This window comes from Lepus europaeus, chromosome 18, assembly GCF_033115175.1.
Source record: "Lepus europaeus isolate LE1 chromosome 18, mLepTim1.pri, whole genome shotgun sequence".
In the NCBI taxonomy this organism is placed as follows: Eukaryota; Metazoa; Chordata; class Mammalia; order Lagomorpha; family Leporidae; genus Lepus; species Lepus europaeus.
In genome coordinates, this window is record NC_084844.1 from 547,641 (window position 1) to 567,228 (window position 19,588).

At 54.7% G+C, this 19,588-nt stretch overlaps 1 protein-coding gene and 1 pseudogene across 2 annotated transcripts in view; one reads left to right on the top strand and one right to left on the bottom strand.

The window, feature by feature from the left end:
- FOXK2 (forkhead box K2) overlaps window positions 1–19,588 on the bottom strand; it is a 64,610-nt gene that overhangs the window by 20,675 nt on the left and 24,347 nt on the right. For both annotated transcript variants that reach the window (XM_062175446.1, XM_062175447.1), the window contains exon 2: window positions 761–955. In XM_062175446.1, the coding sequence (XP_062031430.1) occupies window positions 761–955 (195 nt within the window). The remainder of the gene's footprint in view (window positions 1–760; window positions 956–19,588) is intronic.
- LOC133747310 (DNA-directed RNA polymerase III subunit RPC10-like) lies at window positions 7,348–7,652 on the top strand (annotated as a pseudogene).

Sequence of the window (19,588 nt, forward strand, 5' to 3'; positions counted from 1 at the left end):
TGAGTGTCCTCTCTCCCCCATCAGCACAGGTAAGGGACAGCTCTGGGCAGTCCAAGAGGAGCGCCGCCCTGCCCTGTGGAAAGACCCAGGGAGCAGGGGCCTGACCCTGGAGAGAAACAAACATGCCTGCTTAGCCCCCAGCCCAGCATCGTGTACGCCAGGATGCCCAGATGCACCCTCATCTCCACTCGGCACTGACGGAACGAGGCAGGGCGCAGCTCCCTCAGACCACGCTCAGCCCTCCCGCCCAGGAGCAGCACAGAGCACGCGTGCACCCAGGCTGTTCTCGCCACAAGCCACTCCCGAGTCCTCCATGCACCTAAGCGCACAGTGTGAGGTTCCAGTCTGCCCGCAACGGCCAGCACGGGTGTGCCTGGACGCTGCCCCCTCTGCCTCCTGCAGCCCCTCTCAGGACATCATCACGGACACAAGGGGGCCCCTTCAGCACGGTCAAACCAAAGTGCTTGTGTTCCGATTTTACAGGAAACAGCAGCAAACTCAAACCACTCAAAATGCACATGAACACCTGTCTTAGCCCTCAGACCAACATTACAAAGCCTTCTGTCCTTCCGGTCTGCTCCACTCCAAAGCAGCGACTAGGAAGACAGGACTACGTGGGACGCACTTCCTGAGCAGGAAACGGAGAGCAGGGCCCCAGAACCTCGCGGCTCTGCTCACCAGCGCCAGGGAAGGTGTGGGGCACAGGGACCTGTCCTGCCATGCAGGATACGTGCGCACCCAACCGCAGCCCCTGCTGTACCTGATGGTCCCCGTCGGGGACGGCAGGGGGCTGATGAGGTGGGCCATGGTGTCTGGAATGTTGATGGTCAGGGGCGAGATGTGCGGCTGCACGGGCTTCACCGGGGACTCGGGCGCCTCCTGCTTCTCTCTCTTCTCGCTGGACAGGGCAGTGAACGTGATCTTGATGTTTGTGCTCGGGAACCTGAATGTACACCTGGAAAAGAAAGCCGACGGTCAGCAGCACCGGAGGACAGTCCCTGGGTGTCCCCACAGCATGGGGACCCTCTCCCCGCACCCGCTCCCCACGCCAAGGCTCACCTCACCACACCGACTTACTTAAGGGACAAAGCCACAAATGAGATTTCTTGCCACTTTAAGTCAAAACCACTATTCAGATCAGCCAAGTAGGCAAATGGAAAACAAACTCAAAAACGATCCTGCTATCGCCTATCCGGCATCACTCTCCTCACAGCAGTGCACAGGTGCGTTCGCAGTGGATTTACAACAAAAACCGTCTCACTCAGAACGCGTCAGGCCTCCCAAAGTGAGCATATGCGCAGTCCTGGGACACCAAGCCAGACAAGTGTGTGGCGGTCTCCTATTCTGAAACAGAAGGCCCTTTTCTTTTAAAAAGTCCATCACCTTTCTCACTGAACCAACAGGGCAGAAACACTAAATTACAGGGAAGCTTCGTCACCAACGCTCGGGCTGACCCGTGACCTGACACGAGAATGTTTCCAAAAAGAAAATGCAAGCCACACACCTTCAAAGAGTAAAAAAAATTGAGATTTGTTTATTTATTTGAACAGATTTACAGCGAGGCGGAGGCAGAGGCGGAGGCGGAGATTTTCCATCCGCTGGTTCACCCCCAAATGGCACCACCAGAGCTGGGCCAAAAGCTCCATGCAGGTCCAGGGTGCCAGGGCCCCGGCACTTAACATCGCTGCTGCCGCCCGTGCACTAGCAGGGAACCGGAGCAGAGGCCAGGCAGTGAGGCTGGCGTCCGGTGTGAGTGATGGTTAAGTCTCGGCTCCTCCACTTCCGATCCAGCTCCCTGCTAACGGCCTGGGGAAGCAGGGGACGCCCAACTACCTGGGTCCCTGCCACCATCCAGCAGACCTGACAGAGTTCTAGGTTCCTGGCTTTGTCCTGGCCCAGCCCTGGCTACTGTGGCCATTTGGAGAGTGAACCAGTGGGATCTCTTGCTCACTTGCCTGCTTGCTCTACTTTTCGGCCGGTGCCGCGGCTCACTAGGCTAATCCTCCACCTTGCGGCGCCGGCACACCAGGTTCTAGTCCCGGTTAGGGCGCTGGATTCTATCCCGGTTGCCCCTCTTCCAGGCCAGCTCTCTGCTATGGCCCGGGAAGGCAGTGGAGGATGGCCCAAGTCCTTGGGCCCTGCACCATCAAGGGAGACCAGGAGAAGCACCTGGCTCCTGCCATCGGATCAGCGCGATGAGCCGGCCGCAGTGACCATTGGAGGGTGAACCAACAGCAAAAAGGAAGACCTTTCTCTCTGTCTCTCTCTCTCACTATCCACTCTGCCTGTCCCAAAAAAAAACCACAAAAAACAAAAAACCTCTACTTTTCAAATACATAAAAATAATCATTAAAAGAAAAAACAAGAGGGAGAAGTGCTCTGATATGGGTGCTGACTTCCTGAGCAGTAGAGACGGCTGCCCCACGGCACAACTGGCCAGCTCGGCTGAAATTCACCTGCTGGGGACCAGCGTTAACAGCAGGGCACTACACCATAAGCGATCAACACCATCACCATGGAAGCTGGTTCCTGTGGCTTTACCTGTCTCGTGTGTGCACATGTCCCCCCCCCACGTCACCAGAAAGAGGGCTCACACTGCACGTGTCCCCCCCCCCCACGTCACGAGTAAGCAGGGGCTCACACCACACGTGCCCCCCCCACGTCACCAGGAAGCAGGGGCTCACACCGCACGTGTCCCCCCCCATCACAGGAAGCAGGGCTCACGCCGCACGTGCCCCCCCCCATCACTAGGAAGCAGGAGCTCACGCCGCATGTGTTTCCCCCCACGTCACCAGGAAGCAGGGGCTCACACTGCACGTGCCCCCCCCCATCACTAGAAAGCAGGAGCTCACGCCGCACGTGTCCCCCCCCATCACAGGAAGCAGGGCTCACGCCGCACGTGTCCCCCCCCCCCCCCACGTCACCAGGAAGCAGGGGCTCACGCCGCACGTGCCCCCCCCCATCACAGGAAGCAGGGCTCACACCGCACGTGCCCCCCCCATCACAGGAAGCAGGGCTCACGCCGCACTCAGTTCCCTCCTTGAGCGTCCCAGCAGGAGCACTGGGAAGACTGGGCTCCGCAGCCAGTGGACAGCGTGCCCACCTCCTCCTCAGTGTCCGAGACACCACACTCCCTCTGGTCCCTGTCTCACGGGGGCTTCTTCCCAACCCCTTGAAGGACTCTCACACCCAGGCCCAGACTCCAGCTTCCGTTCTCCCATCCATGCCTCTGCCAGGTGAGAGTATGCAGGCTGGGACCCTGAGCCCTCAACTCCACACACAGCCAAGTGGCTCCAACACTCCCCTTCCAGCCTCTCTCTCTCCTTCCAGAGGCCTCCAACCAGCAAGACCCTGGGCCAGGTTCTCTCCGGGGCTCCCCTCAGCAAGCCTTGGCCTACAGGGTAACATGCCCGCCCACCTTGTGTGGCTCTGAGGTTCATCTGAGTGGAAAGGGCAGACCCCAGGATTGCCAGTGTGGGGCTCCACTTACACAGCCTTCTCAGAATGGCAAACGGAGCGCACACAGTGGTGTCCAGGGTCTGGGAGACGCTGGGGTCCACGGCCCCAAGGGGGCAGCACCAGGTAGGCCTGTGTGAGACAGCCCTGCTGTCATGATCGGGTTCCATGCACCGGGCATGGGACAATGTCACAGAAATGCAGGTGTACAGGGGTGGGTGTTGGGGAAGCGGTTAAGACACCCCTGACCGGCTGGCACTGTGGCGTAGCGGGTGAAGCTGCTGCCTGCAGTGTCAGCATCCCACTTGGGTGCCGGTTCAAGTACCAGCTGTTCCACTTCTGATCCAGCTCTCTGCTATGGCCTGGGAAAGCAGTAGAAGATGGCCCAAGTCCTTGGGCCCTGTACCCACATGGGAGACCCAGAAGAAGCTCCTGGCTTCAGATCCACCCAGCTCTGGCCACTGCAGCCATGTGAGGAGTGAACCAGCAGATGAAGGCCCTCTCTTTGCCTCTGCCCTCTGTAACTCTGCCTTTCAAACAAATAAATAAGTCTTTAAAAAAAAAAAAAAAAAGCCCCCCTGGAAACACCTGCGCTCCACACCAGAGGTCTGGGTTGAGTCCTGGCTCTGCTCCCACTTCCAGCTTTCCACTATGCAGACCCTGGGAGGCGAGGCTGGAGTCCCGGCTGGCAGCTCCAGCCCAGCTCTGCCCTGGTTGCTGTGGGCACTTGGAGAGGGAAACACAGTCACTTCCAAGTTCAATAAAGGAAAACTAAGTTTAGTGGCATCTCTTTACAACAAAGCAAGTCCAACCAACTAACCAATGTGCTGCGTATAACCACCCAACACCTCCCCATGCCTCCCAGTGCCTCCCAGTGCCAGGATGAATGACCCTTTCCAGATAACTTCCACTCCAATGTAGAAACTGTCGTGCTTCTTGTCACACGTCCCGGGGAAGGAGGCCAAGATCTCGCCTCTGGGTCTGTGAGCCTGGAGTCAGACGCCTCCCTGCACACTGCACCCTGTGCTTCTGTGGAGTGACTCTGACCAGAGACTCCCACTGTCAGCCAAGCCACTGCAGAGACAGGGCCAGGGAACGCCGCTCTGAAAGGCGGACCAGCGGAGCTTCCTCTGCCTTGCTGCCCACCTGGACTGCAGCCCCCAGGATGACAGCCATGGCTTCCCACAGACCCAGACGTTCTCTCCAGCATGACGCACACAACACACGGAAGGGCAGAGGAGAGGAGAGGAGAAGAGAAGAGGAGAAGAAAAAGAAAAAGGAAAAGAAAAAGAAAAAAAAAAGTCTTTGTTTATTTGAGAGGCAGGGAGACAGCAAGACGGAGTTCCATCTGCTCTTTCCCTGCCCCAAATCCCCAAGAGCCAGGAGAGCAGGGAGCCGGGACCTCAACCGAGGTCTCCCACACGCGTGGCTGCAACCCAACCATGTGAGCCATCGTCAGGGCCTCTCAGGATGTGTATCCACAGGAAGCTGGAGCCAGAGCAGGGACTCAGATGTGGGACGTGCGTGTCACAGCCATTGGGCTACAGAGCTGCTCCTGCCATTTGGTTCTGAACAAAAACAGAGTCCCTGGGTGGAGGGAAGTTCCCGGCGCCAGCTCCTGACTGCCGCTTCCCACTGCTGCAGGCCCTGGGAGCCAGCGGGGATGCTTCACGCAGTTGGGTTCACACACGTGGCTCCAGTGCCCAGCTTTGGCCTCGGCCCAGCCCCAGTCGCTGAGGGCTTTGGGGAGTGAAATAGCAGACGGGAGTTTACTCTCTCTCCTCGCCCTCTCAAATAAGTCAAAACCCCAGCACTTGCTAAAAAAAAAAAGAAGGCAGATGCTGACGAGCTGTGGCACGCCGGGAGCTCTGCCCGTGCCCAGTGCCTGCAGCACAGCTGGTATGTGGGGAGAGGCCGGGACGCACCCCAGACAAGTGCTCGCAGCAGCAGCACCCCCAACAGACCCAGGTATAGCCTCTTCCTCTGTCCACACGGCGGAGTGAGCGTGAACTCAGGACCCTACAAAGCCCAGTCCCCAGACAGTAGTTGAAGAGCAGGGGAGGGGGAACGTGATGATGTGACACCCCTCTGTGGCGCAGCTCAGGGGAATGGAGTCTCATGGGGCTTCCCTTAGGGTCTACACACTTCTCTGTGCGAAATTACACACAAAATAGCCGTCACCAGAGAGGGGCTGAGAGCACTCAGAGCGGTGATCTCACAGCACAGTGTTCCTGGGCAGGAGCTAGGGTGCCGCAGGTTAGGCTGCCGCGTCCAGAGCACCTGTTTGAGCCCCGGCTGCTCTGCTTCCAGTCCAGTTCCTGTCATTCACGTGGGAGACCTGGATGGAATTCCAGACTCCTGGCTTTCGCCTGGCCCATCCCTGGCTGTTTCAGGTGAGCAAACCAGTGGATGGAAGCTCTCTCTCTCTCTCTCTCTCTCTCTCTCTCTCTCTGTTGCTTAGCCTTTCAAGTAGATGAAAATAAATAAATGTTAAAGGGCTGGAGCTGTGGCACAGCGGGTAAAACCACTACCTGCCAAGCTGGCATCCCGTATGGGATGTCCCAGGTGCTCCTCTTTATTTATTCATTTATTTGAGAGTTAAGAGTTACAGAGAGTTAGAGGGAGAGACAGAGAGAATGGTCTTCCATCTGCTGGTTCACTCCCCAAATGGCTGCAACGGCCTGAGCTGCACTGATCCGAAGCCCGGGGCCAGGAGCTTCCTCCAGGTCTGCCACGTGGTTGCAGGAGCCAAGCACTTGGACATCTTCTGCTGGTTTCCCAGGCCATAGCAGAGAGCTGGATCAGAAGAGGAGCAGCCAGGACCAGAACTGGCGCCCATATGGGATAAAAGCACCGCAGGCAGAGGCTTTGCCTACTGTGCCACAGCGCCAGCCCCTGCTCCTCTTCCATCCAGCTCTCTGCTGTGGTCCAGGAAAGCAGAAGACAGCCCAGCCTTTGGGCCCCTGCACCAGCATGGGAGACCAGGAAGAATCTCCTGGCTCTGGATTCAGAGTAGCTCTAGCAGTAGCGGCCATCTGGGGAGTAAACTAGTGGATGAAAGATCTCTCTCTCTCTGTAATGCTGCCTTTCAAATAAATAAATAAATCTTTAAAAATAAACAAACAAACATGAAAAACACACACATACCCTACGTCCCACATCAGAGTACCTATCTATCTATATCTATATTTATATATTTATATAGATATAGATATAATTTTTTTTTGACAGGCAGAGTTAAACAGTGAGAGAGACAGAGAGAAAGGTCTTCCTTTTCCATTGGTTCACCCCCCAAATGGCCACTACGGCTGGCACACTGCACCGATCCGAAGCCAGGAGCCAGGTGCTTCCTCCTGGTCTCCCATGCGGGTGCAGGGCCCAAGAACTTGGGCCATCCTCCACTGCACTCCTGGGCCACAGCAGAGAGCTGGACTGGAAGAGGAGCAACAGGGACAGAATCTGGTGGCCCAACTGGGACTAGAACCTGGGGTGCTGGCGCCGCAGGCGGAGGATTAGCCTAGTGAGCCATGGTGCCAGCCACCTATCTATATTTGATGCCTAGTTCTGGCTCCTAACTCCAGCTTCCTACTAATGTAGACCAAGGAGGAAGCAGGTAACGGCTCAAGTACTTGGGTCTCTGCCTTATACACAGGAAATACAGACTAAGTTCCTGGATCCTGACTTTGGCTCCAACACATTCCCAGTTGTTGCAGGCCCTTGGGGGAATGAACCAGCAGATGGGAGCTCTTACTCTGTCTCAAATAAATAAATAAATACTAATTAAAAAACAAAACACAAAAAAAACCGATATCCTAGAAGTCCAGGTGAAAAACCACTAAGTCAAGAGCTACAGGGGAACCCGGTGGCAGGGGTGCGCAGGCCAAGGGCGCGATGCTGTTTTGCCCTGGCTGCGGGAACAGGCTGATGGTGGAGGAGGGGCAGTGCTGCCAACGCTGTGCCTGCAGCACCTGCCCCTAGGAGCACAGGATCCCCTGCGAGGTCACAAACCGGAAGTATCCGAAGCTGAACGTAGACGACGTGCTCGGGGGAGCAGCTGCCTGGAGAGTGCCGACTCCCCGCACGGCCGTGTCCCAAGTGTTCACTTCGTGCAGCTTCATTTGCGCTCTGCAGACGAGCCCATGACCACCTTCTGCAAGTGCTGCAGCCCCCTGCGTGGGCGCCGCTGGAGGGACTAGGGTTGTGCTGGCCCAGCTGTGCCTGGTCCCCAGGGTGGACTCCTGGCAAGGAATATGAACTGTGTGTCCTAGGGTCTTCGCTGGTGTGGCAGTGAGCGAGCCCTCCTGAGGGCCGGGCCAGGGTGTCAGGAACGTTGCCCACCCATCAAGCAGTGTGGATGAAGTCATCGGTGGCCAGAGTCCTCATGGGCAAGGAGACCCTCGCTGTGTGCTCTGCTCGGGGGGAGACCCTCGCTGTGAGCTCTGCTCCGGGAGGAGACCCTCACTGTGTGCTCTGCTCGGGGGGGGGGGGGGGGGGAGACCCTCGCTCTGTTCTCTCTGCTCCAGGAGGGACCCTCGCTGTGCGCTCTCTCTGCTCCGGGAGGAGACCCTCGCTGTGCGCTCTCTGCTGGGGGGGGGGGGAGACCCTCACTCTGTTCTCTCTGCTCAGGACGAGACCCTCGCTGTGCTCTCTCTGCCCCAGAAGGGACCCTCAGGTTCACTCTGCTCCCCTTCCAGAGCCCTTCAGTACTGACACTGTCTGCACAGCTCAACCCATGACGTGTCCCTGCCTATGTAACTGCTAATTGCAAGCTTATTTAACCAAAATTTATTTGGAATCTTGCCCATCACCGGCAGCAGCTCACCCACTGCACCTCGACACCAGCCCCTTTACAGAAACATTCGAAGGAACAAATCAGACGGCTCACATTTTCAAAAGGATAAACCAATTAAACTACCATCCAGAATAGCCTGCCAGTATTTTTACTGTTGCCTGTAATAGGTAATTAATGCACATGGAATAAAATTTAAGAGTCCAAGAATTCAAAAGGAACTAAAAACCAAGACCCCTCCTTCCCTCACATGGCCTTCCTCCTGGAGGCTCTCAGAGTGACCTCAGCCAGGACTACTCAGACACAGAGCGGTCGCCTAAAGCGGCAGTGCCTGGGCAGTCCTGGGCCCACAGCCCCTCACCTGCCGCCTCCCCAGGACAGGGCTCTCTGACCTCCAAGGAAGTTCCTGCATCGGCCACTCAACTTTTCCAAGAACCCAAAACAGCTCGAAAAATTAAAGATTTTTTTTAAAAAAGGACACTTCAAAATATTATTGTGATATCATGTCAGATTTGCTTACTGAGCATTTTCAAACAGTTAAACAGCTGAGAATTGGATTCAAAAGACATCACCAGGGGCTACCCTGTGGTGCAGCAGGTTAAGCCACCGGCTGATGCCAGCGTCCCATATGGGTGCTCCACTTCTGATGCAGCTCCCTGTTAACACATGTGAGAGAACAGTGGAATACAGCTCAGGTGCTTGGGCCCCTGCACCCACAGGGGAGACCAGGAAGAAGCTCCTGGCTCCAGCCTGGCCCAGCCCGACATTGCAGCTGACTGAGCGAGAGCCAGCGGAGGGGAGGGGAGGGGAGCCCGAGGCAGTTCAGCAGAGGTGGGCGCAGGCAGTGCTTCGAGGTTGAGGGGCTGGCCCCCCAGGGCACACGTGTTTGTGATTGGTTTGCTTTTTTCTCTTTCATTTTTTTAAAAACATTTATTTAGTTATTCATTTGAAAGAGTTCCATCCGCTGGGTCATTCCCCAGATGGTTTCATCGGCCAGCACTGGGCCATGCTGAAGCCAGGAGCCAGCCTGACGGGCCAGCTCCACAGCAGGGCCTCTGCGGTCTTCTCACAGCCCACCACCGGGAGCCCTCCACCCCGCACGGCTCCACTCACATCTCACAGGCGGGCTTCTCACAGCCCACCGCCGGGAGCCCTCCACCCCGCACGGCTCCACTCACATCTCACAGGCGGGCTTCTCACAGCCCACCGCCGGGAGCCCTCCACCCCGCACGGCTCCACTCATCTCACATCTCACAGGCGGGCTTCTCACAGCCCACCGCCGGGAGCCCTCCACCCCGCACGGCTCCACTCATCTCACATCTCACAGGCGGGCTTCTCACAGCCCACCGCCGGGAGCCCCTCCACCCCGCACGGCTCCACTCATCTCACATCTCACAGGCGGGCTTCTCCGACTGCACCACCCAAATTCACAGCAACCCCCTGGGCGCTGCAGGAGGAGTGGGGGCCTCTTCACACAGAGGCCCCCAGAGTGTGTGAGGACCACACTGAAATCCCTTCCCCTCCACAGCAAAGTCACCCCAAGATTCCAGGCAAACCCACCCTGAATCAAAGGACCACCTCTAGCCTGAGACCAGCCTGACCAGTACCCACTGAGAGCTAAGAGGCAAACCAGGCAAAGCACAGCTTCTGTCTCTTTTCAGTCTGAATATTTACTGGTTCACATCCTGTAAACTTAGTATTAAAAAAAAAAAAGCCCACCGATCCTGACAGAAGATACTGTCTCCTAAGATGCCACTCAGTGAAATCTCCACAAAAGGGCTCTTTCAGCAAACGTCCTGGTTAATTTGTTGCATTTCTTTTTGTTTTTTAAAGATTTATTTATTTATTTCAAAGAGCTACAGAGAAGGAGGGGCAGAGGCAGAGCCAGAGAGAGCGGGAGGGAAGGAAGTCGGTTTCCCATCTGCTGGTTCACTCCCCACATGGCTGCAATGGCCAGGGCTGGGCCAGGCCGAGACAGGAGCTTATTCCAGGTCTCACACGTGGGTGCAGGGGCCCAAGGACCTGGGCCATCTTCTGCTGCTTTCCCAGGCCACAGCAGGAGCTGGATCAGAAGAGGAGCAGCTACAGCACAGGGCTGGCCCCTGTTGCCTATTTTTATTTTTTTATTTTAAATATTTACTTATTTGTTCGAAAGGCAGATATACAAAGAGGCAGAGGCAGAGAGAGATCATGGGGCCGGTGCTGTGGTGTAGTGAGTAAGGCTGCCGCCTGCAGTGCCAACATCCCATATAGGCACTGGTTCAAGTCCCGGCTGCTCCACTTTCTTTTTTTTTTTTTTTTTTTAACAGGCAGAGTGGATAGTGAGAGAGACAGACAGAGAGAAAGTTCCTTTTTGCCGTTGGTTCACCCTCCAATGGCCGCTGCGGCCAGTGCACCGCACTGATCCGAAGCCAGGAGCCAGGTGCTTCTCCTGGTCTCCCTTGATGGTGCAGGGCCCAAGCACTTGGGCCATCCTCCACTGCCTTCCCGGGCCATAGCAGAGAGCTGGCCTGGAAGAGGGGCAACCGGGATAGAATCCAGCGCCCCAACCGGGACTAGAACCCGGTGTGCCGGCGCCGCAAGGTGGAGGATTAGCCTGTTAAGCCACGGCGCCGGCCCTGCTCCACTTTCAATGCAGCTCTCTGCTGTGGCCTAGGAAAGTAGCAGAAGATGGCCCAAGTCCTTGGGCCCCTGCACCCACATGGGAGACCTGGAAGAAGCTCCTGGCTCCTGCCTTCGGATCAGTGCAGCTCCAGCCGTTGTGACCAACTGGGGAGTGAACCAGCGGATGGAAGACCTCTCTCTCTGCCTCTCCTTCTCTCTGTGTGTAACTCTGACTTTCAAATAAATAAATAAATTGGGGGGGGGGGGGGGCAGGCCTTCCATCCACTGGTTCACTCCCCAGATGGCCACAAGAGCCAGAACTGCGCCGACCCAGAGCCAGGAGCCTCTCCCAGGTCTCCCACGTGGGGGCAGGGGCCCAAGGACCTGAGCCATCTTCTACTTATTTCCCAGGCCACAGCAGAGAGCTGGATCGGAAGAAGAGCAGCCAGGACGGGAACTGGCGCCCATATGTGATGCCAGCACTGCAGGCAGCAGCTTTACCCACTACACCACAGCACCGCACCCTCCCCCTACATTGCATTTCTTAAAGGAATCCCATTTAGCTCAAAGAAACAGACACTAGGCCGGCGCCGTGGCTCAACAGGCTAATCCTCCGCCTTGCGGCGCCGGCACACCGGGTTCTAGTCCCGGTTGGGGCACCGATCCTGTCCCGGTTGCCCCTCTTCCAGGCCAGCTCTCTGCTGTGGCTAGGGAGTGCAGTGGAGGATGGCCCAAGTCCTTGGGTCCTGCATCCCATGGGAGACCAGGAGAAGCACCTGGCTCCTGCCATCGGAACAGCGCGGTGCGCCGGCCGCAGCGTGCTACCGCGGCGGCCATTGGAGGGTGAACCAACGGCAAAAGGAAGACCTTTCTCTCTGTCTCTCTCTCTCACTGTCCACTCTGCCTGTCAAAAAAAAAGAAAGAAACAGACACTAGATATACATCTTAAAAAAATAAACCTGGGGGGTTGGTGTTTGGCACATCCCATATCAGACTAACTGGCTTAAGCCTGCCTCTTCCACTTCCTTTATAAAATTTTTTTTAAGATTTACTTATTTGAAAGGCGGTGGGGGGTCTTCCATCCGCTGATTCACTCCCCAAATGGCTGCAATGGCCAGAGCTGCATCAATTCGAAGCCAGGAGCCAGGAATTTCTTCCAGGTCTCCCATGTGGGTGCAAGGGTCACCCAAGTACTTGGGCTATCTTCTACTGCTTTCCCAGGCCATAGCAGAGAGCTGGATCGAAGTGGAGCAGCCCATATGGGGTACCAGCACAGCAGACTGGGGCTTTAACCCACTGAGCCACAGCGCCAGCCTTAAGATTTTTTTATTTGAAAGTTAGGCACAGTAGGTTAATCCTCCTCCTGTGGCGCCGGCATCCAAGAAAGACAGACAGAAAGAAAGGCCGGCGCCATGGCTCAACAGGCTAATCCTCTGCCTGCGGTGCCCACACCCCGGGTTCTAGTCCTGGTTGGGGTACCGGATTCCATCCCGGTTGCTCCTCTTCCTGTCCAGCTCTCTGCTGTGACCCAGGGAGTGCAGTGGAGGATGGCCCAAGTGCTTGGGCCCTGCACCCCATGGGAGACCCGGAGAAGCACCTGGCTCCTGGCTTCGGATCGGCGCAGCACACCAACCGTAGCAGTCATTTGGGGGGTGAACCAACAGAAGGAAGACCTTTCTCTTTGTCTCTCTCTAACTCTGCCTGTTAAAAAAAGAAAAAAAGAAAGAAAGAAAAAGAGAAAGACAAAAAGAAAGAAAGGTTAACAGCAAGACACAGAGATCTTCCATTCACTAGTTCACTCCCCAAATGGCCACAACAGCCAGGGCTGGGACAGGACAAAGCCAGGAGCCAGGAGCTCCATCCAGGCCTCCCACGTGCATGGCAGAGACCCAAACACTTGGGCCATCTCTACTGCTGTCCTGGGCACATTAGCAGGGAGCTGGATCAGAAGAGGAGCAGCGAAGACACAAGCCAGCGCCTACACAGGATGCCTGTGTCGAAGACAGAGACTTACCCTACTATGCCACAGAGCCAACCCCAGTAAATTCACTTTCAAAACCAGTTTGTGAGAGCCGGCACTGAGGTACAGTGGATTAAGTTGCTGACTGTTAGGCCAGCATCCCACAGGAGCACAGGTTTGAATCCCAGCTGCTCCACTTCTGATCCAGCTCCCTGCTAATGCGGCTAGCAAAAGCAAAATATGTCCCAAGTGCCTCAGACCCCTGCCACCCATGTGGGAGACCCTAAGGAAGTTTCAGGTTCCTGGTTTCCACCTGGATCAATTTCAGCCATTGCAGCCATTTGGAAAGTGAACGAGCAGATGAAGATCTCTGCTCTTCATCACTATTTTAAATAAAATAATCTTAAAAAAGAGAGTTTACTGTCTAATAATGCACCTCCTTTTCCCATAGTCACGTGTCCAACAGAAAGCACGCAGCTGCGCAGAGGGTCAGCGCGCCGAGGCTTCGGTGCCCTGTGTGAGCTGACAGCGGTCTGCAGCTCACCACACAGCGCAACGCTCAGTACGAACTGGGACGCTGGGGCCCGGCTGCCTGCCCTTTTGGTCTCCTCTAACACAAGCAGCACCCGTAGAGGTCGGCCCGTGGCACGGCAGTTCCGAGCCTGCTGAGGATACCCGCACACCACACTGGCTCAGGGTCCAGCTCCAGAGAGACTGCAGCTTCCTGCTAACACAGATCCTAGCAGCAGTTACAGCTCAGATGCTGGGGTCCATGCCAGTCCCCTGAGAGATCCAGATGCAGTTCTGGGCTCCTAGCTCCAGCCTGGCCCAGCTCTGGCTGTTGTGGGCATTGTGAAATGAACCATAGATAGAAGATCTTGGGGCCGGTGCCACGGCACAGTAGGTTATTCCTCCATCTGTGGCTCTGGCAACCCATATGGGCACTGGTTCTAGTCCTGGCTGCCTCTCTTCCAATCCAGCTCTGCTGTGGCCTGGGAAAACAGACGATGGCCCAGGTTCTTGGGCCCCTGCACCTGTGTCACAGACTAGAAGAGGCTCCTGGCTCTGGATCAGCCCAGTTCTGGCCGTTGGGGCCATCTGGGGAGTGAACTAGTGGAGGTTCACTCTTTCTCTCTCTCTCTCACTGTCTATAACTCTACCTCTCAAATAAGTAAATATTTTTTTTTAATTTGCCAAAAAAATATTTTAAAAAATGGGGCCGGCGCTGTGGCTTAGCGGGTTAAGCCACCTCCTGCAATGCCAACACCCCATATGGGCACTGGATTGAGTCCCAGCTGCTCCACTTCCTATCCAGCTCTCTGCTACGGCCTGGGAAAGCAGTAGAAGATGGCCCAAGTCCTTGGGCCCCTGCACCCACGTGGGAGACCTGGAAGAAGCTCCCCGCTTCAGATCAGCTCTTCTCCAGCCATTGAGGCCATTTGGGGAGTGAACCAGTGGATGGAAGATTTCTCTCTCTCTGCCTCTCCTTCTCTGTATATCTCTGCCTTTCAAATAAATTAATTTTTAAAAAGAAAATCTCCTTCTGCCTCTCTCTGCCTTTCAAAAAACAACAATTTTTTTATAAAAGAAGCATATCGAGATGTACACATGCCTCCTTATCTTTTATTTGCCACAAATAACTACAAAAAGGGAAGGGAAAAAAAATCAACTATCAAATCTTGAAGGCCAATCCCTGCCAGCGCAGTAACCCTGAGTGATTCAGAGAAAAGCCCACCAGAGCCAGCTCTTGCACTTGGCCTCAGCCAGGGGCCATCAAGTCAGGGTACTCTGACAAGACCGTCAGGCAGCAGCCACAGAAGCCACACTTGACCTCCAGAGCCGAGCAGCTGCCACAGCAAAGAGGAATCACACAGTGTGGGGGGGCAGCTCCCCACCAAGAGGAGGGCCACACGCACCTGCAGCCCAGTTGGGGGACACTGCTACCCACAGAGCACAAAGAAACCTCACACAAACTCAGGGGCGTGGGCCTTTCAAAACTTAACACAGACAGGGAGACTGGGAGGAGACACTGGACGACGGAGAGCACTGCCCACACGTCGACACTGCTCTCCCTCAGTCTTCCTGCCGCCCTGTAGAATATTCTCAATGTAGGAACTACACTCAGTACTAGTAAGGGAGCAACGTGCCTAACCTGTGCTACCCACCCTCCACTGGTGCAGGAAGCCTAATGACAGGGGTCGGCGCAGTGGCTCACTGGGTTAATCCTCCGCCTGCGGCACCGGCATACCATATGGGCGCTGGGTTCTAGTCTCGGTTGCTCCTCTTCCAGTCCAGCTCTCTGCTGTGGCCCGGGAAGGCAGTGGAGGATGGCCCAAGTGCTTGGGCCCTGCACCCGCATGGGAGACCAGGAAGAAGCACCTGGCTCCCAGCTTTGGATCAGCGCAGCGACGGCCGTAGCAGCCATTTGGGGAGTGAGCCTTCTGTTGGGAAGGAAGACCTTTCTCTCTGTCCTAACTCTACCTGTCAAAAAAACAAAACAAAACAAAAAACAACCAACCCTAATGACGGGTTTTTTTTCTAGTCCTTTTCAAAGGACGAGAGAGCAAAGATGGCAGAACACTGAAAACTGAATACAGGATATATAAGATCTCTGTATTAATTCTGATACTTTTTCTAAGTTTTAAATTATTCATAAATGAATGTTAGGGGCCACTGCCTATGACGCTAGCATCCCACAGCAAAGCCTCAGCTCCAGTTCTGGCTGTTCCAATCCAGCTCCCTGCTAATGCTCCTGGGAACGCAGCAGACGATGGCCCGAGTGCTTAGGTTCCATCCACATTTGAGACTCTGGGCTCCTGGCTTCAGCCTGGACCAGCCCAGCCATTGAAGCCAGCTGGGAAGTGAGTCAGCAAATGGACAAGTTTTTTTAATCTGTTTCTGTGATTTTTTTTAAGATTTATTTATTTATTTGAAAGTCAGAGTTACACACAGAAGGAGAAACGGGGGGGGGGGGGGCGGGGGAGGGGGGACAGGGAGAGAGGTCTTCCATCCGCTGGTTCACTCCACAGATGGCTGCAATGGCTGGAGCTGAGCCGACCCGAAGCCAGGAGCCAGGAGCTTCTTCCGGGTCTTCCACGTGGGTGCAGGGGCCCCAGGACTTGGGCCATCTTCTACTGCTTTCCCAGGCCAGAGCAGAGAGCTGGATCGGAAGTACAGCAGCCGAGATTCAAACCGGTGCCCATATGGCATGCCGGCACTACAGGCAGCCGCTTTACCCGCTACGCCACAGCGCTGGACCCTCCATGCTTTTCAAATAAATAACTTTTAAGATTTATTTATTTGTTTAATCTACTGGTTCACTTCCCAAATGGCCTCAATGGCCAGGGCCAGGGCCAGGCTAGGCTAGGCCAAAGCCAAGAACCAGGAGCCTCCTCAGAGTCTCCCACATGGGTGCAGGGGACCAAGCACTTGGACCATCCTCTGCTGTTTTCCCAGGTACATTAGCAGGGAGCTAGATCAGAAGTGGAGCAGGGACTGGCACTGTGGCGTAGCAGGTAAAGCTGCCACCTGCAGTGCCAGCATCCCATATGGGCACTGGTTCAAGTCCCAGCTGTTCCACTTCTGATCCAGCCCTCCGCTATGGCCTGGGAAAGCAGTAGAAGATAGCCCAAGTCCTTGGGCCCCTGCACCTGCGTGGGAGACCCGGAAGAAGCTCCTGGCTTCTGCCTTTGGATCAGCTCAGCTCCAGCCGTTGCAGTCAACTGGGGAGTGAACCAGCGCATGGAAGACCCCCCCCGCCCCGCCTCTCCTCTCCCTGTGTAACTCTTTCAAGTAAATAAATAAATCTTAAAAAAAAAAAAAAAAAAAGAAGTGGAGCAGCAGGGTCTCAACTGGTGTCCATATGGGATGCCAGTGTCACAGGCAGAGGCTTAACCTGCTACGCCACAATGCTGACATCTAAAACAAAAATCTTAATAAGCTAAATGCTGAAAAGGATATTTAGAAACCATCAGGGTCCAGCACTGTAGCACAGCAGCTTCAGCCGGCGCCTGCAATGCCCACATCCCATGAAGAAGCTGGTTTCAGTCCCGGCTGCTCCACTTCCAACCCAGCTCCCTGCTGATGCACTTGGGAAAGCAGCAGAGGATGGCCAAGTGCTTGGGCCCCTGCACCCATGGGAGACTCTGAGGAGCAGATGGGAGATCTCTCTCCTTCACTCTGCAACTCTGCCTCTCAAATAAACAAATACATAAATGTAAAAAAAAAAGAAGAAGAAGAAGAAGGAAAAGAAGCCATGTATGCTTTTTAAAAAAAAAAAAGATTTATTTATTTATTTGAAAGACAGAGTTGCAGAGAGAGAGGGAGGAAGGGAGGGAGAGAGGGAGGTCTTCCCCAAATAGCCTCAATGGCTGGAGCTGGGCTGATCCCAAGCCAGGAGCCAAGGGCCTCCTCAGAGTCTCCCACATGGGTGCAGGGGCCAAGTGCAAAAGTCCAAGCCATAGCATCTTCTGCTTTCCCAGGCCTTAGCATAGAGCTGGAGCAAAAGTGGAGCAGCTGGGACCCAGACCAGCGCCCATATGGGATTACCGGCACTGTAGGGGGTGGCTTTACCTACTACACCACAGCACAGGCCCCAAACAGTTTCAATTTTTATACTTAAAAAAAAAAAAATTAAGGGGTAGGTGTTGTGGTGCAGTGGGTAAAGCCGCCACCGGTGATGCCAGCATTCCCACATGGGTACCAGTTCAGTATTAGCTGCTCCACTTCCAACCCAGCTCCCTGCTAATGTACCTGGGAAAGCAGCAGAAGATGCCCCAGATGCTTGAGCCCCTGTATCCACGTGGGAGACCTGGCAGAATTCCTACTCTGGCTTTGGTGTAGCCTAGTCCTGTCCAGTGTGGCAATCTGGGGAGTGAACCAGAGTATGGAAGATCTCTTTCTTTCTCTGTATCTCTGCCTTTCAAATTAATAAAATAAACCTTTTTAAAAATTTTATATTTACTTATTTGAAAGGTAGTTACAAAGAGAAAAAGAGATCCTCTATGTACTAGTTCATTCCCCCGATGGCAACAACAGCCAGGACTGGCCACGCTGAAGTCAGGAGCCAGGAACTCCATCTCTGTGTCTCCCACGTGGATGACAGTGGCCCAAGCACTTGAGCCGTCTGCTGCTTTCCCAGGACTTTAGCAGGGAGCTGGATCAGAAGCGAAGCAGCCAGGGCTCAAACCAGGGTTCCAACATGGGATGCTGGCAGCAGCTTAGCCACTGCACTGTAGTGATGGCCCAACACTTGAACACTTCAGCCAAGTCAACAGTTTTTTCTTCTATCCTGTCTCAACTTTCTACAATAAACATTGGTTGGTCACATCTATAATTGGAAATGGATAAACTTTACTCATTTTTACAACTGTGTTGTATAAACCCTTTCATGGAGTCTGGGCCAGAAATGCAGCTGGGGACTCTCTCCCACACCCCGCACCTCTGCCCCTCTACCAAGTCCCTCTTGTCTGCCGGCATGCAGGACAGCAAAGGTGAGTCTTACCTGGCATTTGTCTCTGCCTTTCAAATAAAAGTCTAAAAGTAAATATTTACTGAAGTGCGGTCATCTTCTCAAAAAACAAGATTTATTTTTATTTATTTGAAAGACAGAGTTACGGAGAGAGGTGGAGACTGAGAGAGAGGTCTTCCATCTGCCAGTTCACTCCCCAGATGGCCACAACGGCCAGAGCTGCGCCGATCCAAAGCCAGGGGCCAGGAGCCTCTTCCAGGTCTCCCATGTGGGTGCAGGGGCCCAAGGACTTGGGCCATCTTTTACTGCTTTCCCAGGCCACAGCAGAGAGCTGGATGGGAAGAGGAGCAGCTGGGACTAGAACTGGCACCCATGTGGGATGCCAGAGCTGCAGGCTGGGGCTCTAACCCGCTGCGCCACAGCGCTGGCCACTCAAAAAACATTTAATACAAGACTCTTAAAAACTTAACATTTCAGGGGTCAGTGCTGTGGTGTAGTGGGTAAAGCCGCCACCCTCCTGCAGTGGCAGCATCCCATATGAGCACTGGTTCGAGTCCCGGCTGATCCACTTCTGATCCAGCTCTCTGCTGTGGCCTGGGAAAGCAGTGGAAGATGTCCCAAGTCCTTAGACCCCTGCACCCACGTGGGAGACCCAGAAGAAGCTCCTGGCTTCAGATCAGCGCAGTTCTGGTTGTTGTGGTCACCTGGGGAGTGAACCAGCAGATGGAAGACCTCTCTCTACCTCTCTGCCTCTCTCTACCTCTCTCTCTCTGCCTCTCCTTCTCTTTCTGTGTAACTCTGACTTTCAAATAAATAAATCTTAAAAAAAAAAAAAAACCCACTTCAATGTTTTAAGAGATGGAGAGAGAGAGAGAGAGAGAGAGAGAACACAAAGCTGCCATCCTATGGTTTACTCCCTCAACACCTACAGCAGCCTGGGCGAGGCCAGGCAAAGCCAGGGTCCCAGACTCAGACCAAGTGCCCCTGTGGGAGGCGGAGGCTCAGTCCCTGGAGCTTCACCTGCCGGCACCCAGTCCACATTAGCAGGGAGCTGCTGGGTGCTGAGCCAGCACTCACACGTGGGCGCCCCACCTGGGATCTTCCCACAAGGCCCAGTGCCTGCCCCAACACCTCAACTGTTATTCAATTACCAAGCTGTTCAAATTCTAGTCGTCAATTTAATGTACTAGTAATTTTAAATAAACCAAATGTAAAGATAGTTGATCCAAAAGTCAATCACTTTTTAGCTGTGAAAGGCTCCATAATCTTCCACCTGTTCCTCCCGGCCACAGGCCGAGTCCTCTCCACC